Source organism: Drosophila subpulchrella, chromosome 2L, assembly GCF_014743375.2.
Source record: "Drosophila subpulchrella strain 33 F10 #4 breed RU33 chromosome 2L, RU_Dsub_v1.1 Primary Assembly, whole genome shotgun sequence".
NCBI classification, from domain to species: Eukaryota; Metazoa; Arthropoda; class Insecta; order Diptera; family Drosophilidae; genus Drosophila; species Drosophila subpulchrella.
This window is the reverse complement of record NC_050610.1, coordinates 17364640-17390204: the sequence shown is the minus strand read 5'-3', so window position 1 is coordinate 17390204 and position 25565 is coordinate 17364640. Positions and strand designations below refer to the sequence as shown.

General features: G+C 43.1%; 8 protein-coding genes across 11 annotated transcripts; 5 read left to right on the top strand and 3 right to left on the bottom strand.

Moving 5' to 3' along the window:
* Positions 1–43: 43 nt before the first annotated feature.
* Positions 44–1562, top strand: LOC119548702 (ubiquinone biosynthesis O-methyltransferase, mitochondrial). Its single transcript, XM_037856166.1, has 4 exons — positions 44–189; positions 246–422; positions 487–1019; positions 1345–1562. Exons 1-4 carry the CDS (start codon positions 161–163, stop codon positions 1473–1475), a joined length of 870 nt encoding a protein of 289 aa, XP_037712094.1. The 5' UTR covers positions 44–160; the 3' UTR covers positions 1476–1562.
* Positions 1467–2137, bottom strand: LOC119548703 (M-phase phosphoprotein 6). The gene has a single exon (XM_037856167.1). The coding sequence runs from the start codon at positions 2025–2027 to the stop codon at positions 1533–1535; it is 495 nt and encodes a 164-aa protein (XP_037712095.1). The 5' UTR covers positions 2028–2137; the 3' UTR covers positions 1467–1532.
* A 290-nt stretch (positions 2138–2427) lies between these two features.
* LOC119548536 lies at positions 2428–3130 on the top strand. Its single transcript, XM_037855829.1, has 2 exons — positions 2428–2786; positions 2839–3130. The coding sequence occupies exons 1-2, from the start codon at positions 2529–2531 to the stop codon at positions 2986–2988; spliced, it is 408 nt and encodes a 135-aa protein (XP_037711757.1). The 5' UTR covers positions 2428–2528; the 3' UTR covers positions 2989–3130.
* Positions 3131–3143: 13 nt separating this feature from the next.
* Positions 3144–5478, top strand: LOC119548535 (transcription factor E2F2). The gene is made up of 5 exons (XM_037855828.1): positions 3144–3631; positions 3696–3805; positions 4340–4598; positions 4816–5155; positions 5226–5478. Exons 1-5 carry the CDS (start codon positions 3314–3316, stop codon positions 5327–5329), a joined length of 1131 nt encoding a protein of 376 aa, XP_037711756.1. The 5' UTR covers positions 3144–3313; the 3' UTR covers positions 5330–5478.
* Positions 5479–6706: 1228 nt separating this feature from the next.
* LOC119547970 (protein deadlock) lies at positions 6707–10843 on the top strand. The gene is made up of 3 exons (XM_037855021.1): positions 6707–6911; positions 6980–8674; positions 8744–10843. The coding sequence occupies exons 1-3, from the start codon at positions 6768–6770 to the stop codon at positions 10658–10660; spliced, it is 3756 nt and encodes a 1251-aa protein (XP_037710949.1). The 5' UTR covers positions 6707–6767; the 3' UTR covers positions 10661–10843.
* A 479-nt stretch (positions 10844–11322) lies between these two features.
* Positions 11323–13311, bottom strand: LOC119548354 (probable ATP-dependent RNA helicase DDX47). The gene is made up of 3 exons (XM_037855569.1): positions 13014–13311; positions 12691–12949; positions 11323–12488 (listed from the first exon to the last, which is right to left on the bottom strand). The coding sequence occupies exons 1-3, from the start codon at positions 13224–13226 to the stop codon at positions 11404–11406; spliced, it is 1557 nt and encodes a 518-aa protein (XP_037711497.1). The 5' UTR covers positions 13227–13311; the 3' UTR covers positions 11323–11403.
* Positions 13312–13779: 468 nt separating this feature from the next.
* Positions 13780–15362, bottom strand: LOC119546722. Of its 2 annotated transcripts, XM_037853211.1 has the most exons (4): positions 14653–15350; positions 14353–14600; positions 14125–14298; positions 13780–14064 (listed from the first exon to the last, which is right to left on the bottom strand). In XM_037853211.1, exons 1-4 carry the CDS (start codon positions 14854–14856, stop codon positions 13854–13856), a joined length of 837 nt encoding a protein of 278 aa, XP_037709139.1. In that variant the 5' UTR covers positions 14857–15350; the 3' UTR covers positions 13780–13853. The 2 variants fall into 2 exon arrangements, with proteins under 2 accessions (XP_037709139.1, XP_037709140.1); XM_037853212.1 differs by lacking the exon at positions 13780–14064 and having other exon boundaries at positions 14190–14329; positions 14395–14600; positions 14653–15362.
* Positions 15363–17148: 1786 nt separating this feature from the next.
* Positions 17149–25557, top strand: LOC119546753 (intersectin-2). Of its 3 annotated transcripts, none has more exons than XM_037853283.1 (12): positions 17149–17267; positions 17510–17926; positions 18009–18407; positions 18659–19098; positions 19209–19482; positions 19542–19689; positions 19745–20011; positions 20084–20974; positions 21570–21818; positions 21908–22181; positions 22331–22504; positions 25139–25557. In XM_037853283.1, the coding sequence occupies exons 2-12, from the start codon at positions 17763–17765 to the stop codon at positions 25465–25467; spliced, it is 3609 nt and encodes a 1202-aa protein (XP_037709211.1). In that variant the 5' UTR covers positions 17149–17267; positions 17510–17762; the 3' UTR covers positions 25468–25557. The 3 variants fall into 3 exon arrangements, with proteins under 3 accessions (XP_037709211.1, XP_037709213.1, XP_037709212.1); XM_037853285.1 differs by lacking the exon at positions 25139–25557 and adding an exon at positions 22953–24392; XM_037853284.1 differs by lacking the exon at positions 21570–21818.
* The last annotated feature ends 8 nt before the right edge of the window (positions 25558–25565 follow it).

The window sequence follows — 25565 nt, the reverse complement described above, 5'->3', positions numbered from 1 at the left end:
ACTAAGTTTAGAAATTACAATGCGAAATGTTGAATATATAAACTTTTACTTTCATTACGCTTCTCAAAAACCCCCAAAGCTCTCACTACGCCCCTGTCTACGCCACTTGCAGCAAAACAAAGTCAGCTGTTTTTATCAAAGTTTGTTATTGCTCTCAAAAATGCTGCGAAAATCATTATTTGCCAGCGAGTAAGTGAAAAATAAAACTGCAACAATATATCAAATAACAAGATTTGGCATTCCAGCAAGCTGAGACAATCGCTGGTGGGGGTTTTGGTGCGAAATTCTACCAGGAGCAGCAGCACTGCGACTTTATTGGATGCCGGTACCCAAAAGGAAGTGCGCCACCATGAGAACCATGCCTCCGAGTGGTGGAATCAAAATGGAACCATGGGTGCTCTGCATGCCCTGAATGAGATTAGGTAAGTGATACGAGGTCCAAGTGGCTTAATTGTTCATATTGCTGAAGAGTTGTCCCCCTCTCAGGGTTCCCTTCATCCGCGATGGCATCGTTTCGCGGGGCACAGTGAAGCCTGGTTACGTAAATACCACCAAGGTGCTATTGGGACAACATATTCTGGAGGTTGGATGCGGCGGTGGACTGCTAACGGAGCAACTGGCTCGCCTGGGTGCCCAGGTCACGGGCATAGATCTGGGCGAGAAGTTAATTGAAGCTGCTCGCGATCACCTCAAGTGCTCCAGTCCGGAACTGGCCAACAAGGTGGTGTACAAAATGGAGCCCGTGGATCAGCACGCCAAGGCGAATTGTGAATCCTACGATGCTGTAATAGTATCCGAAGTACTGGAGCATGTCGACGATAAAGTGGCGCTGCTGGAGGCCAGTGTGCGAACCCTTAAGCCTGGAGGATCCATTTTCATCACCACCTTAAACAAAACAATCCCCAGTTGGTTCGGTAGCGTTATCCTGAGCGAATATGTACTGAATCTGGTGCCCAAGGGAACGCATCATTGGGACAAGATGATATCCCCATTGGATGTTCAGCGTATCTTGGATACAAGTAGGTTTCTCTCTGAGTAGTATTTTTGGATGAGAACTATCCTTAAAGCGTAGGGTAAATTTTACAATTGTTAAACTAAGCAAGAGATTCTTGAAAGTCCTTGATATAATCAGTTCAGCCTGATATTCGGAAATACTTTTCAGCAGAAATGGACTTGGTAAGTTTAACTGGTTCGATTCCTTAGCCTCATTATATGATCAATATAGACGGGATAGTTTTCTCGACACAGGTAGGGTTTCCTGCCATAAACCTTGATGCTTAGGTAGAAAGGCAAAACTACCATTTAGCCATCCTGTTCTTACACCCTTTTTCTCTCAATTTGCAGTGAACTGCCAGACGGTGTTGGTGAATGGAAGCACCTACGACTTTTGGAACAACACCTGGCGCTGGATCAACAACACCCAGATGTGTTACGCCCTGCAGGCGGTGAAACAACCACTGAGCGAATCCAATTGAATTCGATTAATTTATTTAACTAGTAGCTAGGTCAGTGTGTAACAACTAAGGAGTAAACTAATCGTCATCCGAACGTGGTTTCTTGAATTGCTGTTTCTTCTTGGGATGCGGGCTCCCGTTCTCGTTCTCGTTGCCGTTGTTTTTCCTTTTAAAGTCCTTTTTGGTGCTGAACTTCTTGCCCATGCTGCCGGCCACCGTGGGCGCCTTGTTGGCATAGTAGGCCTTGGCCATGTCCTGGTCGGAGACGTCCTTGGGCTGCTCCGGCTTCGTTCGGCCCTGCTTCTCCGCCAGCTCTTGTTCCATGAGCAGCTCCAGTTCGGGATTCATGCCGCGGAAACTGAGGCGTCCGTCGATCAGGCCGGCGCATATTGAATAGCTGGATTCCACGAGGAAGTTCGAGGTGGAGTTCAACATCTTCTGGTTGATCTCGTTGGAGTACAGTGCCCTACTCTGCTCATCGTCCGCCTCCTTCTCCACTTTGACCTTGGTGCGCTGCATGAACTTCATGTCCAGGACACCGCGCGAAAGTCGAGGCTTTGACTTAGCTGGCATTTTGCCGGTGTATATTGTTTAATCACAATAATGTGGAAATACTTTTGACCTTAAAAGTAAGGCACGTTTATTTTTTTCCCAAAAGCAGAATGAGCGAACAAAACAAACAGGGGAAAACCTAGTGTTGCGAAGCGCCGTTTAGCTGACCAAGAAAACGTGGCGCGCCCTCGTGTTTATGCGATGTTTAAAATAAATATTCAAATTACTTTCGAAAAAAGGATAATCTTGACATGCACTATAATATTCAACAATCAATGACTTTTGGACAACGTGGTAGCATTATCCTTTTACAATGGAACCAATTCTAAGCAAGATTTAAATTTGATTCGTTGTAAATTAAAGAATGGATTGGCATCTCGCAAAATAAATAAATTTTCTTTAAAATGCTTTCACCCCAGGACTTACATACTTCTTTATCAATGTCACTGAGTTTTTCAAAACTAACTATGATTCTGTAAATTTATCGTTTCCATTAAAAAGGCAACGCCCAATTCCATCTTCATGGGCACCATTAGGAAAAATTACCACAACCTGATCAGCATATTCGCCAACAACGATTCCGAATCACAGATTCCTCAAAGGACGAATGCTTTTAACATGAAACGCAATCGGAGAGCCAATTTACTGACCCAAAAGAAGTTAATTGTCCTTAATGGAGAAAGCAGTAAGGAACCGGAAAAGAAACCTAAAGTTGCAATACCACAAAGAAGTTCGATTCCTAAGGAGTACAAGGCGCAACACATAGCCAACCTTTGTGATGTAAGAACTTGTGCACTTTATATTTACTTTTAGCTACAATTTTATTTTTTAGGTAATTCGAATAGACTTGGAGCAAATCAGCGATGAGTTCTTTTTCGAGACCAAGTGGAAAATATTGGATGTGCTGAGGGATGCACAGCTGAAGCAGCTGCAGGATACGGTTCGAAGCAGAGCTGAAGAATCAAATTGCACGTGCCTATAAAGATAAATTCAAGAAAAATAAAATAAATGTGAAATAAATTTAAATAAAAAGCAGTGCTGCAAAGTGCGCGCAGATCGATTCATCGATTAACTATCGCATAAAGGCGCGTCGCTTTGCCACACTGCGCAGTGCGCACACAGAATAGAGGGAGAATGAAAAAAGTGACATAAATGGCGGAAAGCAAACCTAGCGCCAACATTCGTATTTTCGTTTAATTTTCGCTCCAAACTACAATTACTTCGCGATTATTGCTCAGTGCATATCGAGTGCAGGCACACAAAGAGTTACCAGAACGGGAAAAGAGCCATCGAAACGATTGCGTACCATGTACAAGCGCAAAACAGCGAGTATTGTTAAAAGAGAAGGCAGCTCCGCAGCGGGCACCTCCTCAGCGATGAAGATGATGATGATGGGCGCTGGCAACGTGGATTCGGATGAATCTCAGGCCCATTCGCAGACCTATGAGCCCGTATCCATCAGCATGGACACATCCCCGGATCCGCCCACGCCAAGCAAGTCCCCTTCGCAATCACAATCGCAGTCACAGCCGGGACAACAGCGCTCCGTGGGCTCCCTGGTCCTGCTCACCCAGAAGTTCGTGGAACTCATGAAGGCCAACGGCGGCTCCATCGATCTGAAAGCGGTACGATCCGGGCTTACTTCGAAGAGTTCCCTCTTTAATCGGCCCTTTTTCTACCCCTCTGCAGGCCACCAAAATCTTGGACGTACAGAAGCGCCGAATATACGACATTACCAATGTTCTGGAGGGCATTGGACTAATAGATAAGGGCAGACACTGCTCCCTAGTGCGCTGGCGGTAGGTGCTCATTTGCATTTTAGGGCGAACTCAGTCAACTCGAACTTTGTAGAAACTACCTGTAAAGGGAACAAATGGGGTGGCAATCGCTGTGCAAAACACAGCAAGACTGTACAAACAGGTGGAATTTTGCTCAAACTTAGTGTTATTAATGGAAAAACAGGGCTCTAAATTAATTTGTATGCCATATATTAAGGATTGCATATTAGGCTAAAGCGTCTTTAACACTTAAAATACCTTAATAAGTAGCACTCGCCTCCAAGACATTAAAAACTACTTGCAATATTGGTTTAAACTATTTTTTTTAAGGCTTTATTGCGTTAACCATGAGCCAGACCTAGAATATACATATATCTTGGGTTATCTTACAAGTAAAAGAATTAAAAACAACAAACTCTAAAGAAACAGGTGGTGCAGCATTCGTTATATAGAACACCAAGCTTGGTTTGTAAGTCTATCAGACACAAACTTTGCATATCTTGTGTATAAGTAAGTTACTCATATATTAATTTAAATATGTATAATTTTTATTAGCGGTGGGGGCTTTAACAATGCCAAGGACCAGGAGGACTACGACATGGCGCGTAGCCGGACCAATCACCTGAAAATGCTGGAGGATGACCTAGACAAGCAACTGGAGTATGCACAGCGCAATCTGCGCTACGTAATGCAGGATCCCTCGAATAGATCATACGCCTATGTGACACGTGACGATCTACTGGATATCTTTGGAGATGACTCCGTATTCACCATACCCAACTATGACGAGGAAGTGGATATCAAGCGAAATCATGTACGTTACATTGCCTATTTTATACTTGTTTACGTGATCCAGTCATTTTAAGTAAATCTTAAGCTTGTTTTAACACCTTTTTATCTTCGCACACTCTTTTCTTTTAATATATATTTCTTACTAATTGAAGCTTGTCGACCTCACTCTTCTTTTGTTATGTTGTATGATATCAGTATAAGAACTGAATGATCTTAAACGCATGTCTCCTTACTTGCAGTACGAACTGGCCGTCTCGCTCGATAATGGCAGCACAATCGACATACGCCTGGTAACAAACCAGGGCAAGAGTACCACAAATCCCCACGACGCGGACGGGTTCTTCGACTATCGCCGCCTGGACACGCCCTCGCCCTCAACATCGTCGCACTCCAGCGAGGATGGTAACAACCTAGCGGGCACGGGGAACGTAATTACCGATGAGCATGGGTACTCATGCAATCCCGAGATGAAGGATGAGATGAAGATCCTCGAAAACGAGCTGACGGCAAAGATCATCTTCCAAAATTACCTGTCAGGGCACTCGCTGCGACGATTTTATCCTGATGATCCGAATCAAGGTTGGCATTTCTTGGCCTCCTTCTCAAAATACCCTTTCCTAAATTGCTGTCTTACCGTCTTATGTTTCAGAAAACCCCCCGCTGGTGCAGCTGAATCCACCCCAGGAAGACTTTAACTTTGCCTTGAAAAGCGACGAAGGAATCTGCGAGTTGTTCGACGTACAATGCTCCTAACTGCGGGTCGGCATTTACTTCTTAGGACTCTAGCTCGACTGCAACTGGCCGCGTGCGTTGTGCAAATATTTATGATTAGTACAATTCTGACTTTTGATTTCTCTATATCGTCTAGAAATTTTAATTAGTTTAATTCCTTGTAATTTCGCCAGACTAACAGCAAAACCAATAAATTCATAAATGCACACATTTGAGCGTGTGTGTTTGTTTATACATTTTAAACATACATAAATGGAAGGCAGTGAATCTCTAAGGGATGGTGTTATATTTTGAATCAACGCATTGTGGTAATACAGATATGTAACTTAATGGACAAAAAAACTAGGGACCGAAAATAACACTTATTTTATAATTTTGATCGAAAAATCACAGACTTAGGAGGACAGTAAAACTCTGACACACCCCATTTAATGCGACCTATTAGTTTCAGCAAATACCTAAAAATGTCCACCTTTTTTAAATTGATAAAAAAATCGGACTTTTTTAAAAATAGTCAGAAAATAACAGTAGTTTCTTATCGAACAAAAGTCTAGCGATAACAGTTATGTTAATGTAAAAAAAACTGTTATTCTTGACTAAAAAAGTCATGAAACCGTGAATTCTTCAGGAGGAGGAGAGAAATCACTGTTGACCACATGGTCAACGACATCGTTGTAAAGGCTTTTGATGAAATGGTTCAGTTTTCAACACGACTTAACAAAATTAAATGTTGATACAAGTATGTTAAAATCTATTAATAATTTTTAAAAAAAATGTTTCCCACGCTTTTTCTGAAAATTCAAATTTGCAATTCAAAGTACGTTCTTTAAGAAAATTACATAACAAAAAATTATAAGTAATCCTGCCCCTTTATAGAGCGTAATAATTTATTGAAAGTTTGTCAAAATAGTAACATGGGATCAATTTCAAAAACAGAAAAAATGTTATTAAAAAAGGTGAATAAAAATGTAATACACGTGTTTTTAAAAGTAGTTAATTCATTTATTTTAGAGACACTGCGTACTTTAGAACGCTCACTGTGAACGAAGTAATATTTATTTTAAACTAAGCTGAAGAAAGCTATGGACATTTTTATTATAATGACGTAACAATTTTCCTTAAATATAATTGAAGAAACATTGTGTGTATATTCCTCAAAGTGTTTAGAACAAATTATTAAAATTCATTTTAAATATTTTCAGTTAATTTACGACGTCGGCTCAATAACTATTTTAATTTGCTCTTTTTCAAACAAATCTGCATTTAAATTTTGTTTAGTAAAAATAAATAGCAGCCCATGTCCCATATTCCATCGTTCCACAATCGCCGCTAATTTTGACCCACATGCAACTCGTCCTGCCGCGTGCTTATAAAGGTCTTTTATGGTCACACCGGAAAGAACCGCAAAACTTGCGAAATTGAAAATTCTTGTGCGTTGGCGTGAAAAAACTAAATCAAGATGAAAATGCGCTATAAAATGTCCTGCTGGCAGCAGATCTTAACAATTTTGGGGACTTCCTCGATCCCGGATTCAGAATGGGCCGAAATTTTCGCTGCTTTTCTGGATACTTGGGACAATCCGTATCACATTCAGACCAGCACTGTAAGTTTCAAGTGGCCTTTTATTTTATTCTTGAGAAAACGATTTATTTGTTATTAATCTGCCACCAGGATCCAAACATACCGATAAGGACCGAATACCTGGTTCGACCTAGCAAAGCTTTTCTGGAATCCCTTTCTAAAGGGTGCGCAAAAGGCCCGAAGACTGCAGAGTTCCTTGAACCGACTAGTTCTAGCGTCCATTCTTCTCGCCCTAGAACTTCCACTCCTAGCAAGCGTCGCGATACCATATCGCATTCACTTCCTCGTAAAGCCCCTAGTTCAGGCAAGCGTCGTGATACCATTGCGTATTCAGTTTCTGATGCTTCTGCCAATGAGCGAAGGTCTTTAAGTCTGTCCACTGCTAATTCTCAGCTAAAAAGTCCTCATGAGTCCGAATATGCTAAGATCTGGAATCAGCGCAAAAGCGGAGAATCGACCAAAGTTTATTCCAAAAAGACGAAAGATTCATCTGCATCGACAGATGATATAGTCCTTAATCCCATAAAACGCCGAGAATCACGTGCTAGTGTTTCCACAGCTATTTCCATTAAGCGCGATGAGTCGTGTTCCTCGTCAGATGATCTTAACTTGAGTTCCTTAAAGCGCCAAGATACCTCTACCTCGCAAGTTGCTCCTACTTCGAGTACGCACAAAAGTCGCAAATCACGTTCTAGTGCTTTCACTGCAATGTCCACCAAGCGTAGTGATTCATGCTCCTCGTCCGATGATCCCATCTTTGGTTCCCTTAAGCGCCAACCCACATTTGCCTTGCCAAAGACTTCTGGTTTCAATCCCATCAAGAAGCGGGACTCATGCGATCTTCCAGATGATGTCGTTATGAATCCCATTAAGCCTAGAGATACTAGTGTTTCCAAGTCATCTCAGCGCGGAAAATCACGTCTTACCACTGAAGAACCCAAAGCTTCTTCGGTCCGTTCCATAAAACGTCGAAATACGTGTGTTTCCACACATACTCCACAAAACACAACTTTTAATTTGACAAGAAGACGTGATACAGTGGCCAATCCTATCAAGATCACTCAGGAGCCCACGAATTCCTTCCAAAATGGATGTGACCAATCAAGCGACGAATGCGACGACCAGCTGCCGCTCTCCAAATGGTTGATTAACAAGAAAATCAAACAACAAAAATCTGCAACCGTTGCCGCCTCTATTCAAAAGCAGCAGACTGCTCAAGATTGCAGTGCTCCACCACCGCAAGTAAAGCGCAAAAGAGGACGCCCCTCTTTGCAAGAGAAGGCTCTCCAGCAGGCCAGGTTGGAGGCGGAGCTGAAGAATTCACAGCAGCCTTCGGAGCCATCATCCAAGTTTTCTTTGATCGAGCAAAAAAAGCTTTCGACGGAGCAAAAGACCAAGAAGCAGCAGACCAGGCCGGAGGCGGAGCTCAGGGAAGCACAGGAGCCAGCACTGAAATCCACTTTGATCGAGCAGAATAAGCATTCGGCAGAGCGGCCAAAAATAACACCAAACAAGCAGAAGCACCAGACTAAGCCACTGCAGAAAGCTGCACAAAAGCAGCTGAAGGAGATACAGAAGAGGGTTAAAGCGTCACCGCCGAAAAAAACTAGCCCACATAAATTGTTTAATACTCCGCAGTCACTGGTCAAGCCAACAACTCATAGCGAGATATTTCAACAGCCACAGAATTTGTCCAAATCATCGAGAAAGAAGGAGCCATCAAAATCTCGCCTCCAAGTGATCGGGCCAATCTCACCGCACCACAAGAAAAGGACCATGTCGAACGTAGGCGTAAAAGCAGTAAGCAGTTTATTGGACATTACATTACCTAACAACTTCCTTTTGTTGCCACAGATAAACGCCAAAACACCGTTGATGCCAGGCCACATGCCACCGACAGGGATCAACTTGAAACGCACAGAGGTCGGTGGATCCGCGGAGAAGGATGCGGACCAAAAGAATACTCTTTCCAGGGGTCAGCCGATTAGGAGGGCCACCCATCTCTACGAGCATAACTACAACATGGCTGTCGAAGACGGTAGCCATCGGGGACAACCGGTGTATGCGTCCAACAAGATGGACGAGGATCAGCTAGAGGACGACGACATGGTTCTAACCAGTCCCGTGGGCGGCGGCGAGGCCGACGGGGGTGGTAACCAGTCAATAGGCGATGGTGAGTCTGACTTGTTTGACACACCGATTGAGATGTTCCGTGAGGTGGAGGAGATCGATCGCTGTCTGGAGAATTTCATCAATAAAACGCCCAGCGAAATTGATAGTCAGCTGGCCCACACCACAGAGTTCTTCGAGAAGCTGCCAAGTCCGCCAACGGTAGAGGAAAATAAAGCCGAATTGACGGGCATCTATATGGGCGAGAAAGAAGAATTGGACTACGAAGATGACGACGACGATGTGCTCTCGGTGGCTACTTCCTGGGATGGGCTCGACGATGAGTCTCCACCTGAGCCAAAACCAGTTGAGAAATTGCAAACTGTTGAACAGAAACCCGAACCCTCATCGAAGTCCCCAAAAGAGCCACCAAAGAGAATTGTCGCCGCAGAAACTCCAATAGTGCAAAGTGTAAAAACATTTCGTATTCCAAAATTAAGCCCAGAGGAATTGAAGACACAGCCCTCTGTGATGCGGTCCCTCTACGAGCGGCAGGAGATTGATAATAAAGAAAAGCCATCGACCAAGCGTGTTCCACCGCTACAGGTGGATCCTCCTCAGGCGGCATCCGCTCGCCAGCAACGCGCAGAGGCAACCGCTGCTCGACGGGTCAAAGAACCATTGCCTGTTTTTGCTCCACCCTATCGAGTACCTCCGGAGTCGACGGTTCCGGTGGTCAATGCCAACAGCAAGATGTTCATCCCCCAGCTACCCGTTGCCCAGTCCCCGCCGAAGGGCAATATTAGGATGGTAGAGGTGTTTGGGGTCAAGTGCATGCAGTCTCTGGACAACAGGTGCAGCTCGTTCAACTGCGATCATACGTTGAACAGTTTGGGTGAGGTACAGAGGCGTCTGGTCAAAATGGATGAGGAAACTTTGGTGAGCACCTATCGCCTGATGCTGCGCAGCTTCTTCATTTTCCAGACCTACTTTACCTCGTTTGTGGAAATTTTCGAACATCGCCAACTCCGTCAGCAGCTGCTTTATATGGTGAGCGACTGCCGCTTCTACAAAGACATCTCTGCTCCTTTGCTGGCCCACGTCTATAGCGTCCTGCAAAAATGCGGGATGCAGGAAGAGGCCGTAGCTTGCATAATGGAGCACTTGTGGGTGCCATGCAAGGCACATAAGTTTCAAGATATGACGTTCATGGTGTTACGTATTTTGTCCAACGGCAACTGGGAGAATTATTACGATAAGCTAGCGGAACTCAAGAAGGTTTATAAATTTGAGATACCGATAGAAAACTTGAAAGTCATACTCAAATCGTCTGAGGACCATGCAGAAAAATTTATGAAAGCCCTCAGTTTGATAACCATGCATGAAAAAACCACTTGCCACGATGCAACAATTATTTCGATCCTAAGAAACAAAAGTGTGGGCGCAATGCAGCGACAGCCAGTGGCAGATTCCTGTCCTCCCTCGTTTGTTCCACCACATGCTGCTGGTCAGCAGTGTCCACCATTTAGGGGCCATCCCGTATTGCCAAATTTTAGAGAACAACATCCGCCAATAACCGCCCATAACTTTAATGAAAACAATGGATTTCATTACCCAAATCACTTTTCTAACAATTTAATTAAACAATGCAAACGAATGTAATTATCAATGAATTGATCTGCGAATCGATTAATACTTTTTGTTTTGACATTTAGCAGTAAATGCATATTCACTCACTTAGCCTAAGAATGAAAGTACCATGTTTATTTCTAATTCTTTTTTTACAAAAATGGTTGTATTATTGAAATGATTAATAAATGAAGTGTCATACTTCTTTCAACGCTATTACGTGACTTATAGTCCTTTATATTTGCTACCAATAAATGGTATATTTTTTGGTGTTTCTGAAATCTCTTTGATTGGAATTGAAACACACCCTTGATCACACCAAAAAGTTTAAAATACCTGTTACCGGCTGCTGCTGCTGCCGTCCATTTGTAAGCTATTACACTCCGGGTGATACAGAAACCACTTTAAGCCAAAGACGGTTGGAACTTATATTGACGTACGGTTCATATCCAACCGAAATTGGCTGGCATATTAATTAATTTTGCATTTTCAAGGGTAGCTTTTAAGTATATACAAAAAATGTAGTAAAGATGGCACAGTGGATCTGAAAGCAAAAATTTCGAAAACCATATTTATCAAGTGACAGAAATCGCTTTGCGTTCAGGCGCAATTCTTATACACATCAATTAAAATGCTTCATGAATTCGAACCAAACTTCGATTGATTGCATTCGTTTTTTAAACACACTATAACAATTTTTTTGTACAATTATTTTTTATTAAAAAATAGAGTAGCACTAAGTAAAATCGAGACTTAACTATAAGGTAGACCTAAGTCTATCTCTTCTGTTTGCCCTTGCTCCAGTTCTTTTTGCCGAAGCCCTTTTTTCCACCACTTCCACCCCCTTTGCCACTGCCGCCCATGGGCTTCATGCGTTTGCGGGCACCAGTAAAGTGCTCCGAATCGTCGTGGTTGTCATCGCCCCGCTTATGGCCCCTGCCACCCTTCGTATCCTCCAGATCTTTCAGCTCCAGCTTGGCGGTGCGTTGAGCCTCTGCCACTCGCTCTTGGAGGGCCATGACCTCGTCCTCTTCGCACTTGTACAGTGGCAGTTGCTTGCCCAGCAGGTGCTCGATGCGCTGGTACAGCTCAATGTCATACTGGCTGACCAAGGTGATGGCTTTGCCAGAGCGACCCGCTCTCGCTGTTCTGCCCACGCGATGGATGTAGTCCTTGCTGTGCGTGGGTATGTCAAAGTTGACCACCACATCCACATGTGGGATGTCCAGACCACGGGATGCCACGTCCGTGGATATGAGAATCGAACGATTTTTCGCTTTAAATTTGTTCAAAGCAGCTAGTCGCTTGTTCTGAGACATTTGGCCGTGCAGGGGAATGGCTGCCAGTCCCAATGCCCGAAGCATCAGGGCCGTCTTAACAGTGTTATTACAGGTGCTGCAGAAGATCATAAAGCTGTTGCCCGCCAGTTCGTTGAGGATGTGCACCAGATAAACGTCCTTGTATTTTACGGGTATAAACAGATATGACTGTTGTAACTGCTCAACCGTCTGGTACTTGTTGGAGACCTCAACCTTCACCGGATCCTTCAGCGAGGCACGCTGAAGTTTCTTCACCTTCTTGGTCATGGTCGCACTGAACAGAAAGGTCCGCCGTTCGCGCGGCAGCACCTTTAGGATCTTGTCCAGCTCCACCTCAAAGTCCATGTTGAGAATACGATCTGCCTCGTCCATGACCAGGTATTTAATGGCCTTCAGATTGAAGCCCTTCATGTTCTCCAGGTGATCAACCAGGCGACCCGGTGTGGCAATGATGATGTGCGGCTTCTTGGCCAGCTGCAGACCCTGGGCCACCATGTCCATGCCGCCGACGACCACACAGCACTTGATGCCAATACTGCTGCCTGGAAAAAGAGAGTATCTAGCATGAGCTTGGGTGACTCAATATTGAGATTACAACTATGTGGGACAGTTTTAACTCAGAGGTAGTGACGAATAAAGAAATAATAATTTCACATTTTCGTTGGAAAACAAAATCAAAACAGGTTTAACATCATTGTGTGGTTTTGGTGATAATCAAATGGACTAAGTTAGAAGTAGTCTTACCAAGCGCTTCGAACTGCTCGCCAATTTGGAAGGCCAGTTCCCTCGTGGGCGTTAGCACCAAGGCGAAATATCGCTGCGGATTCTCGAGCAGGGCATGCAAAATGGGCAGGGCGAAGGCTCCCGTCTTGCCGGAACCAGTCTCCGCCAGGCCAATCACATCCTTGCCCTGCAGCGCCACCGGAATGGCCTCACGCTGGATTTTCGAGGGTGCCTTCCACTTTAGTTCTTCGCAGGCCTGGCACAAAGTCTCATTGAGTCCCTGGGGGGGAAAAGAGAAGCCTTAGAGGCAATCCGGAAGATGATTTTTGAGTGGCACAACGTACCAGATCCTTCCAGGTCAGCTTCTTGTCATCCGCTGCGTCGTCCTCCACCTCGGAGCCACTGGCTGCTCCACCGGCGCCATTTTCCACCGCCTCATCCTCATCTTCATCGCCTTCCGCCTCCGATTCATCTTCCTGCTCCTCCTCGCCACTTAGCTCCTCCTCTTCGTCGCTGGTTTGACGCTGCGCCTGTTCGTCCTCAGAAGTTTCCGACATTTTGTTACATGAGTTTCGGCAAAAATTTGTATTACCAATCTCCGCACGTGGTGGTTGGAACCATATCGATAGTATCGATGGTTGGCCGCCGGTGACCGACTTCGATACTTCGATAGCCTCAGCGTCAGTGTTGCCAGATTTTGGGAGACACCATAAGAATAAATAATTAGCAAATTCAATAAAGTGCGAGGGAGATGATGATATATTCATACAGCAAATCGGTTGCTTACGAGATTATGCTAACACGCCACCTAGCTTTCATTCCTATAGTGGAGTGTAAGTAAAATCTCAAAACAGCCGATGGGAATGAACGGTGGCGCTTTCGTGTGGTCTGCAATATACCTTTAGCTGAGTAACGGCTATCTGATAGTCAAGGGCTTCAACTATAGCGATTTCTCTTGTATTAAAGTTATAACCTCAATTATAACCACTTTTTGACAAGGTAAAAAAAAATTGTGACGATCGAACCTTCAACAACTTTTGTGACAAACAATGATTACAAGGAATATCTCGAAATGCTGCGACACTTTTTTACAAATTTTAAAATGTTCAATAAATTTATTTGTAATTTAATAAGTAAACTTCCTTCTTTAGACGTACAGGTATACGCAGTTTGGTTTAATATTGTCAACAAGCCCAATGGGTTGTGTCTATGGCTTGGAAACCAATTTTCTCAAACATGCTCCTCGAGGCCGTGTTTTGGGTGACAACTGGGGCCACAACTTGATCTCCTAGTGCGGATATCTTCTTGGCCATAGATTTCACCATCAAGCTGCCCAGACCGAGACCTTTATGTGATTCCAAAACCTGCAACAGACCCAAGGACCCAATCGGCAATCTAAATGGGTAATGGAAAATATCAAAACAGATGTATTATAAATATATTTCGTTAACTTACCTCAAACACCAGGCAACCAATTTTCCGTTGTCATCATAAGCCCCTAAATTTACGTTATACTTTATTAAACTTCTAACAAAGTTTATTGAGCCGGGTGAACGATGGGGCCAGATTTCATTAATGGTTTCTGCATCTTCCAGAGTCAAGTTCAAGAGAGTAATGCCAGAAGGGGCCCTGGATTAAATTTGTGTATGAAACTGAAAAGCTAAAATACAAAAATAAACTTACTCAGTACAAAAAGTATCTATAACTTCTTTGCTTGCACTATACCAAATGGTTTCATCAACAAGTAATTCTTTGTTGCTGTAATACTTCCTGCCAATATGATCTACCGCCGGCTTCATTCGAGAGCTAAATCCAAAAAAGATATATTTCTTCTCAAAGGAATCAAGACATTCTAGGGCTCTTATCACACGATCCAAGCTATCGCCAAGAGTGTTAAAGTATAGATGCTTAAGAGGTGTTCCGAAATCAACCTAGATTTGGACAAAATGAATAAATTATCTAAATCTGTGTCGCATTACTTACAGTTAAGACAAAAGTTCCATCGTTTTGCCAGTCGCCATTTAATGATAAGAACGTAACTTTCAGATCTGGATCTTTTTTCACCCACTTGATAAAATTATTTATGCACAAGTGGCCATGGGGATCGGTATCTTTATTGACATACAAATCCCGCAGCCTAGTCCAGTCGCTGCGGGGAATTTCAATCAATGAATTTTCCTCCGACATGATGACTACCTCTCATTCCATTCCGATCGAGGACTGATTTGCGAAATTAAACGATCCAAGAGAAATGCATTGCTGCGTGCTGCGAAAAAACTGACTGAGCCTCGGTGGCGGATGATTTATTTTAGAGACAAAACGTAAGTGTCGCCAAAACGTAAGGCAACGTAAGTGTCAGTAAAAAAGGGAGACAGCCTCAGCGTAAGTGTCAGTAAAAAAGGGAGATGCAAGATGGGAGATGGGCTCTCTCTGCTCTCTCAAAGTTCCAAAAGCCGATCGAAGACTGATTTGCGAAATTAAACGAACCAAGAGAAATGCATTGCTGTTTTCTGAAGTGATGGCATTGAAGAGAATGTTCGTTGATGAAAGAGAAAATGTACATATATTTACGAATTACGATTACGAGGTAAATAAAAGCAAATAAACATAGTTTTCCATTCCGATCGAGGACTGATTTGTGAAATTAAACGATCCAAGAGAAATGCGTTGCGACGAAAAAACTGACTGAGCCTCGGTGGCGGATGATTTATTTTAGAGACAAAACGTAAGTGTCGCCAAAACGTAAGGCAACGTAAGTGTCAGTAAAAAAGGGAGACAGCCTCAGTCAGTAAAAAAGGGAGATGCAAGATGGGAGATGGGCTCTCTCTGCTCTCTCAAAGTTCCAAAAGCCGATCGAGGACTAGAACCAAGAGAAATACATTGCTGTCTTTCGATAGCACTTACTCATTTTTGCGTTCTTATCGACGATTCCAAAAAGCTGTTAAAGCCAGTGTTGCCAGATTTTGGGAGACACTATAAGCTAGATTGAAAGAAAAAAAAAGCTAGAGTAAGCTAAAAATAAAAATAAGGCAATCATAAAAACATAAAAATAAATGCCTTTAGAATTTTATTTGTATTTATATATTATAGTAAAGAAATGATTTCATCAACTTCGCCATTGGATTCCGTGTATTTGGCGGATGATTTAACTAAAGCAAGGTATTTGTTTGGAAGTTTATAATCATGGCAACATTTGTCCATGTCCATATCTATAAAATTCAAAAGAATATCTTTAGTATATATTAAATTATTAAACATTTTAAAATCCAACGTAATGCTTAATATTGCGTTCAAACTTTTTAAGCCCATTTTATTGCGTAAATTGGTTTTTACAATATTCATTTGGCTGAATACTCTCTCAACCACAGCGTTTGAAATTGGCAATGATAATATATGCAGAGCAAATAACGCTAGTTGCTCAAAAACTTTGTTTTGGCCAGCATCCCTGTAATTTAAAGCTTCAGACCAAAACTCAATAGTCTATTTGTTTTTTTTCCCAATTTATAAGGTGTATTTTACCAAATTGGGATACAATGTCATCAATGTTTGTGTAATTAAAATGTTCCAACAAAGAAATAATTTTTTCTGGACTTTTGTTGGCGTGTAGCATATTGCTAACGGCAAACATCAATTTTTTTCAAAACTTCAATATTATCAGGAATTCTGAAATTACGCATCAGATAAATATATATTATTTTATTAAAATTCAATTGAAGCTTACCTCTCCCTCAGCTGAATTATTAACGCCTTGATGAAGTTTTTACAGTCTTCTCTAATTTTATTTTGTTCATCAAAATATTAAGCTTCTTTAATTTCTTTTTCAAAGGCATAGCCCATAAATAAATCGCTTAGTACACATTCTTCTAAGTCTTCCTTCAAAATATCTATATTCACTTCCGGAGGAATTGTTATATTTTTCAGCGCATTGATTGCCGTTATTATTTCATTTAGAAGCTTTGACGAGTCCACCTTCTCTATGACTTTTGTACGATTAATCGATAAAATTAAAAAAACTGACAATACAATCATAAAACAAAACTTGTTTTGCTCAAATTTTTTTTAAACGGAAATAAGCGAAATGAAATTTAAAATAAGCCAGATTACAAGCCATAAGCATTTAAACTATTTTGTAAGCTATTTGATTTTAAAATAAGCTAATTATAGCTTAAAATAAGCTAAGAGAGATGATGGAGAAATATCGATGTTATTAAAATTTGTTGAAATATCGATGTTTTTGCCGACTATCTATGTACATAGGCGCCATCTGGACTTGGAAACAAAAGAATACGCCCTCTGGCCTTGGAATTTAAGACTCCAACCAGAATGTAAGTGGGATCCAACTAGATCTTTCTGAAAATCGATTTCATCAAATTATCGGGAAAGTCAGGAGCCTGTCTCCGCTATTCCAGGATGGTGTCCTCGCTAGCTTATCGATGCCTCGCTCAGTATCGATGCCCGTATCGATGTATTTATACATCACATTGATATCGACGAATGTCGACAAAAAATCGATGCCCGATACCGATGTATTTTTTACATCACATCACTACTATTGATTGAATTTACGCAAATACAAGATTTTCCTGTTCCAATGCAAAGTAAGCCCCAAAACGGCCGTTAAAAGTGGCAGATAAGAGAAAATCAGAGCGCGTAGGCGGTGATTGTGCCAGAGAATCGCTTATCTGCAAATTGCGGGCTTTGCTTTCCGGTTGGCCAGGGAAAACGCCTACTTAAGCAAAAAACTAAAAGCGTTCAAAATCGAGTGGCAGACATTTGATACTGACAATCTGCACACAGATGTGATGTGATTCGGTTATTAATTTTCGCAATTGCATTGCAGGTAAACCATAAAAATCCATTGTGAAAATTTGTGGGGTGGTGGGTGCCAAAACGGATACTCAATAGGCGATAGCCGTAGTAAAGAGAGCGGCGAAGAGAGTGCGCAGCGAAAGGGAAAGAGAGCGTATTTGATGTGTACTCGAAAGCGGTCGAAGAGAGCGCACTAATACACACGCACGCACACGGGGACGGAAAAAGGACGAGCAAGAGGAAGAGCTTTCCGGAGAAACTAGGATAAAGTGTGTTTGGCCAAAATGAATCCGGCGGTGGATGCGTGGGCGGTGACTCCGAGGGAGCGCCTGAAGTACCAGGAGCAGTTTAAGGCCCTCCAGCCGCAGGCAGGATTCGTCACCGGCGCCCAGGCCAAGGGATTCTTCCTGCAGTCCCAGCTGCCGCCCCTGATCCTGGGCCAGATTTGGTAAGTATTTGGCTATATGGGACGCCCCCATGAGTCATCTCCAGATAAGAACTTCAATACTTACTCATTCGCTTATCTCTAGGGCTCTGGCGGACACCGATTCGGATGGCAAGATGAACATCAACGAGTTCAGCATAGCCTGCAAGCTGATCAACCTCAAGCTGCGCGGCATGGATGTGCCCAAGGTCCTGCCGCCCAGCCTGCTGGCCTCCCTCACCGGCGATGGCCAGAAGACGCCCTCGATGACGCCACGTGGTTCCACCAGCTCCATGAGCCCCATGGATCCGCTCAAGGGAATGGTTCCCCCCGTTGCCGCAGTGGTTCCCCCTCCCGTGGTGGCTCCTCCGCCGGTGGCTGCTGTCATCTCGCCGCCCGGCGTCGTGGATTTGGCCAAGGTGCCCGCCGGTCCCACGCCGCCCTCCAGCAACCCACCTAGTCGCCACATGTCCATCTCGGAGCGAGCGCCCTCCATCGAGTCTGTGTGAGTATTTTTATGATTGTAATCTAAGGGAATTCCAAATAGAAAATGCCTCAATGCCTTTTTTATAAAAAAACCAATAGACCTTTTCTAAAAAAAACTCAATAATACAACGACCATAAAGATAAAGATAAATTGGGTGATAATTATTAAGAAGTCTTCTTTATAATATTGGCAGTAGACAATCTCAAGCTACATAATAAATATAAATCATTTATTATATGATTGTATTAATTATTTATCTATCCTTCTAGCAACCAAGGAGAGTGGGCCGTTCAAGCTGCCCAGAAGCGCAAATACACGCAGGTGTTCAATGCCAATGATCGCACTCGATCTGGTTACTTGACCGGAGCCCAGGCACGCGGCGTTCTGGTGCAGAGCAAGCTGCCCCAGGTGACGCTGGCCCAGATCTGGACGCTGTCCGACATCGATGGCGATGGTCGGCTCAACTGCGACGAGTTCATTCTGGCCATGTTCCTGTGCGAGAAGGCCATGGGTGGCGAGAAGATACCGGTCACCTTGCCCCAGGACTGGGTGCCGCCCAATTTGCGCAAGATTAAGTCTCGTCCTGGCTCGGTTTCTGGAGTGGTATCGCGTCCTGGCTCGCAGCCCGCCTCCCGGCACGCCTCCGTATCTTCGCAGGGCGGAGTGGGAGCCGTGGATGCTGATCCAACAGCAGGACTGCCTGGACAAAGTAAGTGCTTGGAGTTCAATAACTTATTAAACTATAAGTATACAAAAAGTATTAAATAGTCATTACTATCTGTTACAATGTATAACCAATTGTGTTCTCTCGTTTTGAAGCTTCCTTCGAGGACAAGCGCAAGGAGAATTATGTGAAGGGTCAGGCAGAACTCGATCGTAGGCGCAAGATCATGGAGGACCAGCAGCGCAAGGAGCGGGAAGAGCGGGAGCGCAAGGAGCGCGACGAGGCGGATAAGCGCGAGAAGGCTCGTTTGGAGGCCGAACGTAAGCAGCAGGAGGAACTGGAGCGACAGCTCCAGCGTCAGCGGGAGATCGAGATGGAGAAGGAGGAGCAGCGCAAGCGGGAACTGGAAGCCAAAGAAGCAGCCAGAAAGTAAGTAACTATATTATGCTTCAAAATATTATGTACTGATTTACTTCCCATCTCATCAGGGAACTGGAAAAGCAGCGCCAGCAGGAATGGGAGCAGGCTAGAATTGCTGAAATGAACGCACAGAAGGAGAGGGAACAGGAGCGTGTCCTCAAGCAGAAGGCACACAACACCCAGCTCAATGTGGAGCTGAGCACACTGAATGAGAAGGTGAACTACAGATTAATTTTAACTAAGCAATCTCACTAATATGCATCAATTACAGATCAAGGACCTTTCGCAGAGGATTTGCGATACTCGCGCTGGCGTGACCAATGTGAAGACCGTAATCGATGGCATGCGCACTCAGCGCGACACTTCCATGTCCGAAATGTCGCAGCTGAAGGCGCGTATCAAGGAGCAGAATGCCAAGCTGATGCAGCTCACCCAGGAGCGGGCCAAGTGGGATGCCAAGAGCAAGGCCAGCGGCGCTGCCATGGGAGGCGAGAATGCCCAGCAGGAGCAACTCAATGCGGCCTTTGCCCATAAGCAGGTGAGAAAATCTTTGTTATGACCTCACTTCATTTGAATCTTTGTCCTAATAATATTTTTATTTCCGTAACAGCTGCTAATTAACCAAATCAAAGACAAAGTAGAGAACATTGGCAAGGAGATTGAGTCGAAGAAGGAGGACATCAACTCCAACGATATACAGATGTCCGAGCTCAAGGCGGAACTCTCAGCTCTGCTCACCAAGTGCGAGGAGCTGTACAAGGAATACGATGTCCAGCGCACTTCGGTGTTGGAATTGAAGTACAATCGCAAGAACGAGACCAGCGTGACCTCGGCCTGGGACACAGGCGCTTCCAGTGCTTGGGGAGAGGCGGATACGACTGCCGCCGATCCCTATGCAGGTATGAGCAACGACATAACCGCTGTGGCAGCTCCAGCTGTGGATTTGAGTGGACCGGCTCCCGAAGGGTTCGTGAAATATCAGGCAGTGTACGAGTTCAACGCGCGCAATGCCGAGGAGATTACTTTCGTGCCGGGTGACATCATCCTGGTGCCATTGGAACAGAACGCCGAGCCGGGATGGTTGGCTGGCGAGATAAATGGCCACACCGGCTGGTTCCCCGAATCCTATGTGGAGAAGCTGGACGATGGTGTTGTTGCCCCCGTCGCCGTCGTCGAACCAGAAATTGTGGCCGAAGTGGCCGCAGTGGCGGACACCTACAATGACAATATAACTACCAGCGAAGCTCCGGCAGCTGCTGCCGATCTAACTGCTGCCGGCGATGTCGAGTACTACATAGCCGCATATCCTTATGAGTCCGCCGAGGACGGCGATCTGAGCTTCGGCGCCGGCGAGATGGTCATGGTCATCAAGAAGGAGGGAGAATGGTGGACGGGCACCATTGGCAGTCGCACCGGCATGTTCCCCTCGAACTACGTTCAAAAGGCGGACGTGGGTACGGCTAGCACGGCCACTGCGGATCCGGTAGAATCTCTGGATCAGGTAAGTGGATAGATTGTTAAAGTATTGTAGTTTTGTGTGGGTCCATTTGTTTAACAAGTCGATTGGTATATACAAACAAGCATAGAACTGCAGGAATTATTTAAAATCTCAATCTGCTATACAGATTTTTTAATACTAATGTAACTATAATTAAGTGTTCTAGATATTCTAGGTACTGATATCCAAAAACTGTAGGAGGTATTTACAAACTCATTCTGAGATACAAAATACAAATGTAATTATAAATAAATTTTCTAGATATAATTTTAATGATATAAATATGTTTATTGTAAAAACTTCCATAAGTACCTTTTATTCTCATGCAAACTTCAAAATAATGTGTTAGGTATCTTAAAATGTAAAGTGTTCGATTTTTGGCATTTTACTGTTCAGGAGAGAGTTTCAATTATTATGTAAATACAATTTCAAGGCAAAATTGGTAGTTTGACTCACACTTTTGTTCACGTATACAGAGTTCACAACCCCAGAGTTTTTAGTCGTGTCTAACCGTTGCCCTCATGTCCATCTACTAATCCAATGCTTTTCATGTGCTGTGCTTTTTGCCACCGTTGTCGTTACACTTGCACTGAACCAGGAGACGACGCTGAACGGCAACGCTGCCTACGCCGCTGCTCCCGTGGAGGCAGAGGAGCAGCTCTTCCAGCCGCTGCCTGTCCAAGAGCTGAGCGAGCAGCCAATCGCCAGCCCGGGCGTTGGCGCCGAGGAGGCGCACGAAGACCTCGACACTGAAGTTTCCCAGATCAATACACAGTCCAAGACACAAAGCAGCGAGCCGGCCGAGAGCTACAGCCGACCCATGTCACGCACCTCTTCCATGACACCCGTAAATAGTTGACACCGCCTGTTACTGCGCCCCTTTAATAGTAGCATTTTTATTAACCAATATCTTTATTTTGTATAATCATCTTTCAGGGCATGCGGGCCAAGCGTTCGGAGATTGCTCAAGTAATCGCACCCTATGAGGCAACCAGCACCGAGCAGCTTTCGCTGACGCGAGGACAATTGATCATGATACGCAAGAAGACGGACTCCGGCTGGTGGGAAGGTGAGCTGCAGGCGAAGGGAAGGCGACGCCAGATCGGTTGGTTCCCGGCCACGTATGTGAAGGTTCTCCAAGGCGGGCGCAACAGTGGACGCAACACTCCAGTATCCGGCAGTCGCATCGAAATGACCGAACAGATCTTGGGTGGGTTTTTGGATATATGCCTATGAAGCTCCACTAAAAAAACTAGAAATACCAAAGGTCTATTCTAGCCTTTGGATATTTTTTGTTATTTCATAACCAAATAGATATTCTGTTTTTAAACTCATTTTTAATGTTTTCTATCCCTACAGACAAGGTCATCGCTCTCTATCCGTACAAAGCACAAAATGACGACGAGCTGTCGTTTGAGAAGGACGACATCATCAGCGTGCTGGGTCGGGATGAGCCGGAGTGGTGGCGCGGCGAGCTGAACGGCCTTTCCGGACTGTTCCCCAGCAACTATGTGGGACCCTTCGTGACGTCCGGTAAGCCGGTGAAAGCTAATGGCACCGCCAAGCAGTGAATCTCACAACTGCAGCTGCTCCAGCCCTTTGCCAGGCGTAGCTCTCTTACTTCCACATTCCATATACATAAATTATTAATTTTACCTACTATATTTTTGATATCGAATAAGCCATGCCAATTTGTTCTCGCCTCGTCGCTGTCGAAGATCATACCCCTCTTATGTTTAATGTTAAATTTGTTGCAATATTTCCAAGATGTATCTATTTGTTAATTATGTGATTATTTAGTTTTTAGATTTACTCTTAAGTTGATCGATGGCGCACTCTCTCTTTTTCGTTTAGCCAATCTATAGTGTTAATTTATTTGTGTATTTATTTAGCCAGCATATTTATATTTTGTATTGCATTATGTGTATTTTGTATATAAAGTAAACCAATTAAATGCGATTTCGATTTTAATTGCCAACAGGAAACGTATAACGAGCCTTCGGCTTTGGCCTCTAAGCGGCAACAGGCACTCGCTTACACAAAAAACCGACAAACAAATCTACACGATCCCTTGGGAATTGGGTTATCTTAAGATCAGCAGCAGCATCAATATCCTCCGTAACTACCTAGCCGGAATTCGTACGATATTCTGAAAAAGCCCAAAAGTCGGCTACTTACATTGTTCAACCTGAGAATGGTTGTCATACGTCGTTTTTTCCACAATGTTTATCCTCTTCGGTGTGAAATTCCCTTAACTTGTTGATAGAATTAGTAAGCAGATCTCATCTGAAACCATTTATAGAATCAAACATTGCTCTCATGTTCGTAACCGATCAATCGAAAGATACAACCGAAATCTAGTAAGTCACATTTTAAAGGATTTATATAGTAATCTGCATATGGAAACTACAAAATACATAATGATATCAAATGACAATTACAATTTCGTTGTATTAGATGTGTTTATCGATCAAAGCCAGAATATTCAACAGTTTTTTCCCAAATGCTACTATACACACACGCATATAGTATCTATAACGATGGTTTTCTGTGTTTTCCAATAATATCCGAATATAATTGTATATACTTAAAGTATTCCAACCAACAAGTGGGAGTATGAATTATTGTTAACTAAATATTAAGCATGATGACCATTTTCTTATATCTTAATGAAAACTATGAGGACATCAAGAATAATGGATATACGGGAGATATATTAGCTTACACGTACGGGCAACAGTATTGATAATATTAAAGATATTTGTAATTGGTTTAATTCTTTTTTTGAGTAACATACTTGATTTAATAACTAATTTAAGCGCTTGTCTCAACTGCCATAATTGTATTTATTTAATGTCTATTGTCTTATTGATGAATGTTGAATTGTTTGCCGCTAGCTTAAAGTATCTGTGTCCGAAGCATAGGAATGGATGAGATGTAAAAATTGAGTATGTACAAAATCCACATAGAGAAGTTCATTCAAGCCGATGGGAATGATAGTCGGATATTATAGAGGGCCACGTTATGCTGTTCGAATCTGTTTATGCTAGTTACAGGTAGTCTATTTATCAAAATCACACATATTTGTATGTATCTACGCTATTTCGTACATATGAAGAAACACTGTCGAATGCCTTTCAAAAAATGATAACCAAAAAAAGTCACCTTACATGGATTTACTTAATCGTAACTTGTTATTGCATACCACGACTATTTATGCGTCTATAGCTCTATTAAACGAAACCAAAGTAAAAAATCGTTATAAGCCCCGCAAAGCGGCGATCAGTTGGCGTAACAAATTCAACTGATCTTCGCTGGGCGGGGAATTTCTGAAATGCATAAACACATATTTATGTAGCTAATGTTGGGTTGATTATTGATTCCACACATATGTACTAATAAATTTAAACGAACCAAAAAACTATGATATACATACTATATAGAGAAAGTACTAAAAAATTTCTTTAGAAAAAGCAAAGCAAAAATGTTAATTGAGATATTCGTACATTTCGAGCCCCACATATACACACCCCCGCATACATATAATGCTCATATAAGCGTACTTGTTTAATCGTTAAAAAAGTTAATTATTGTAAACAATGCTTAAGAATACTTACCGACGACGAGGAGGAAACCCCAATTCTGTACGCATTAGCACACTCACCTACACTGAGACTCACTTTAAACGCGAAATGGTGACCATCGATATATTTACCTATATACAAGCCGAACTGAGGAGAACTTATAGACATCCTCTGCAGACACACAATGCATACGAGTAAATATAAAGTGAATTCTTCGAGAAAAACAAAACTAAAAAATACCATTAAACATATTGAAATATATCAGTTTCAAACATAATTAGAAGAAAAGTAAAAAAGGAGAAAACAAAAAAAATTAAATTAAATTATGAAAATAAAAAAAATAACACATATTTGGTGCAATAAATGTATAAAAGGAATTTCAAACAAAATGTTTTTGAATATTTATAACTGGTGAAGTAAAAGGGTTTTATTCCTTTGATAGGATGGGATATAGGAAGGATCCTATAGAATTTATAACAAATTTATACCCCAGATGTTCCCGCAGGACCAACTTAAATGGTCGGAACAGTCGACTATAGTATTCAAAATTATCCATTACTATATGGTGACTATTCACCCACAGAGATCGAGCCTCATCAAGGTGCCAGTGTCAGAAGATCAAACGGAATACAGAGATTATGGCAACAATGGTGCAGATCTGAAGCCGATTCGGGTGATCAGGTGGATGTGGCATCCAAGAACAAGCTGCGGGGAACCATCCAAGCAGTTCACATATCCAAGCGGCGGGATGGACAACTCATGGGATGCGCCTACGTCCGATTCGAGTGCAATGAGGTGATGGCAAGGTCCATGTTCCAGGAAAATGGCAATCGGTTGGTTGGCAAAACCGTAGAGGTCGACTGGCAGCCCCAATCGCCCAAGAAACGATTCGGTTCCTGGCGATGCTGGTGAAACCATCGCCACCCATCCATCTGTTACCAAATTACAAAGGTTCCGTTCTAAATTATTGTTTTTTTTTCATTAAATTTATTTTTAGTAAAATTTTTTTT

Coding starts and splice junctions, on each gene's coding strand:
- LOC119548536 (XM_037855829.1), top strand. CDS start 2,529: ATGGGCACCATTAGGAAAAATTACCACAACCTGATCAGCATATTCGCC. Junction 2,787..2,838: donor ACATAGCCAACCTTTGTGAT/GTAAGAACTTGT, acceptor TTTATTTTTTAG/GTAATTCGAATAGACTTGGA.
- LOC119548354 (XM_037855569.1), bottom strand. CDS start 13,226: ATGTCGGAAACTTCTGAGGACGAACAGGCGCAGCGTCAAACCAGCGAC. Junction 12,950..13,013: donor AGCTGACCTGGAAGGATCTG/GTACGTTGTGCC, acceptor TTTCCCCCCCAG/GGACTCAATGAGACTTTGTG. Junction 12,489..12,690: donor CGAGCAGTTCGAAGCGCTTG/GTAAGACTACTT, acceptor CTCTTTTTCCAG/GCAGCAGTATTGGCATCAAG.
- LOC119547970 (XM_037855021.1), top strand. CDS start 6,768: ATGAAAATGCGCTATAAAATGTCCTGCTGGCAGCAGATCTTAACAATT. Junction 6,912..6,979: donor ATCACATTCAGACCAGCACT/GTAAGTTTCAAG, acceptor ATCTGCCACCAG/GATCCAAACATACCGATAAG. Junction 8,675..8,743: donor AGAAAAGGACCATGTCGAAC/GTAGGCGTAAAA, acceptor TTGTTGCCACAG/ATAAACGCCAAAACACCGTT.
- LOC119546753 (XM_037853283.1), top strand. CDS start 17,763: ATGAATCCGGCGGTGGATGCGTGGGCGGTGACTCCGAGGGAGCGCCTG. Junction 17,927..18,008: donor CTGATCCTGGGCCAGATTTG/GTAAGTATTTGG, acceptor GCTTATCTCTAG/GGCTCTGGCGGACACCGATT. Junction 22,505..25,138: donor GGGACCCTTCGTGACGTCCG/GTAAGCCGGTGA, acceptor ATTCACCCACAG/AGATCGAGCCTCATCAAGGT.
- LOC119548702 (XM_037856166.1), top strand. CDS start 161: ATGCTGCGAAAATCATTATTTGCCAGCGA. Junction 423..486: donor CATGCCCTGAATGAGATTAG/GTAAGTGATACG, acceptor TCCCCCTCTCAG/GGTTCCCTTCATCCGCGATG. Junction 1,020..1,344: donor TCAGCGTATCTTGGATACAA/GTAGGTTTCTCT, acceptor CTCAATTTGCAG/TGAACTGCCAGACGGTGTTG.
- LOC119548535 (XM_037855828.1), top strand. CDS start 3,314: ATGTACAAGCGCAAAACAGCGAGTATTGTTAAAAGAGAAGGCAGCTCC. Junction 3,632..3,695: donor GCTCCATCGATCTGAAAGCG/GTACGATCCGGG, acceptor ACCCCTCTGCAG/GCCACCAAAATCTTGGACGT. Junction 4,599..4,815: donor TGGATATCAAGCGAAATCAT/GTACGTTACATT, acceptor CCTTACTTGCAG/TACGAACTGGCCGTCTCGCT.
- LOC119548703 (XM_037856167.1), bottom strand. CDS start 2,027: ATGCCAGCTAAGTCAAAGCCTCGACTTTCGCGCGGTGTCCTGGACATG.
- LOC119546722 (XM_037853211.1), bottom strand. CDS start 14,856: ATGTCGGAGGAAAATTCATTGATTGAAATTCCCCGCAGCGACTGGACT. Junction 14,601..14,652: donor ATGGAACTTTTGTCTTAACT/GTAAGTAATGCG, acceptor GTCCAAATCTAG/GTTGATTTCGGAACACCTCT. Junction 14,065..14,124: donor TTGGTTGCCTGGTGTTTGAG/GTAAGTTAACGA, acceptor TTACCCATTTAG/ATTGCCGATTGGGTCCTTGG.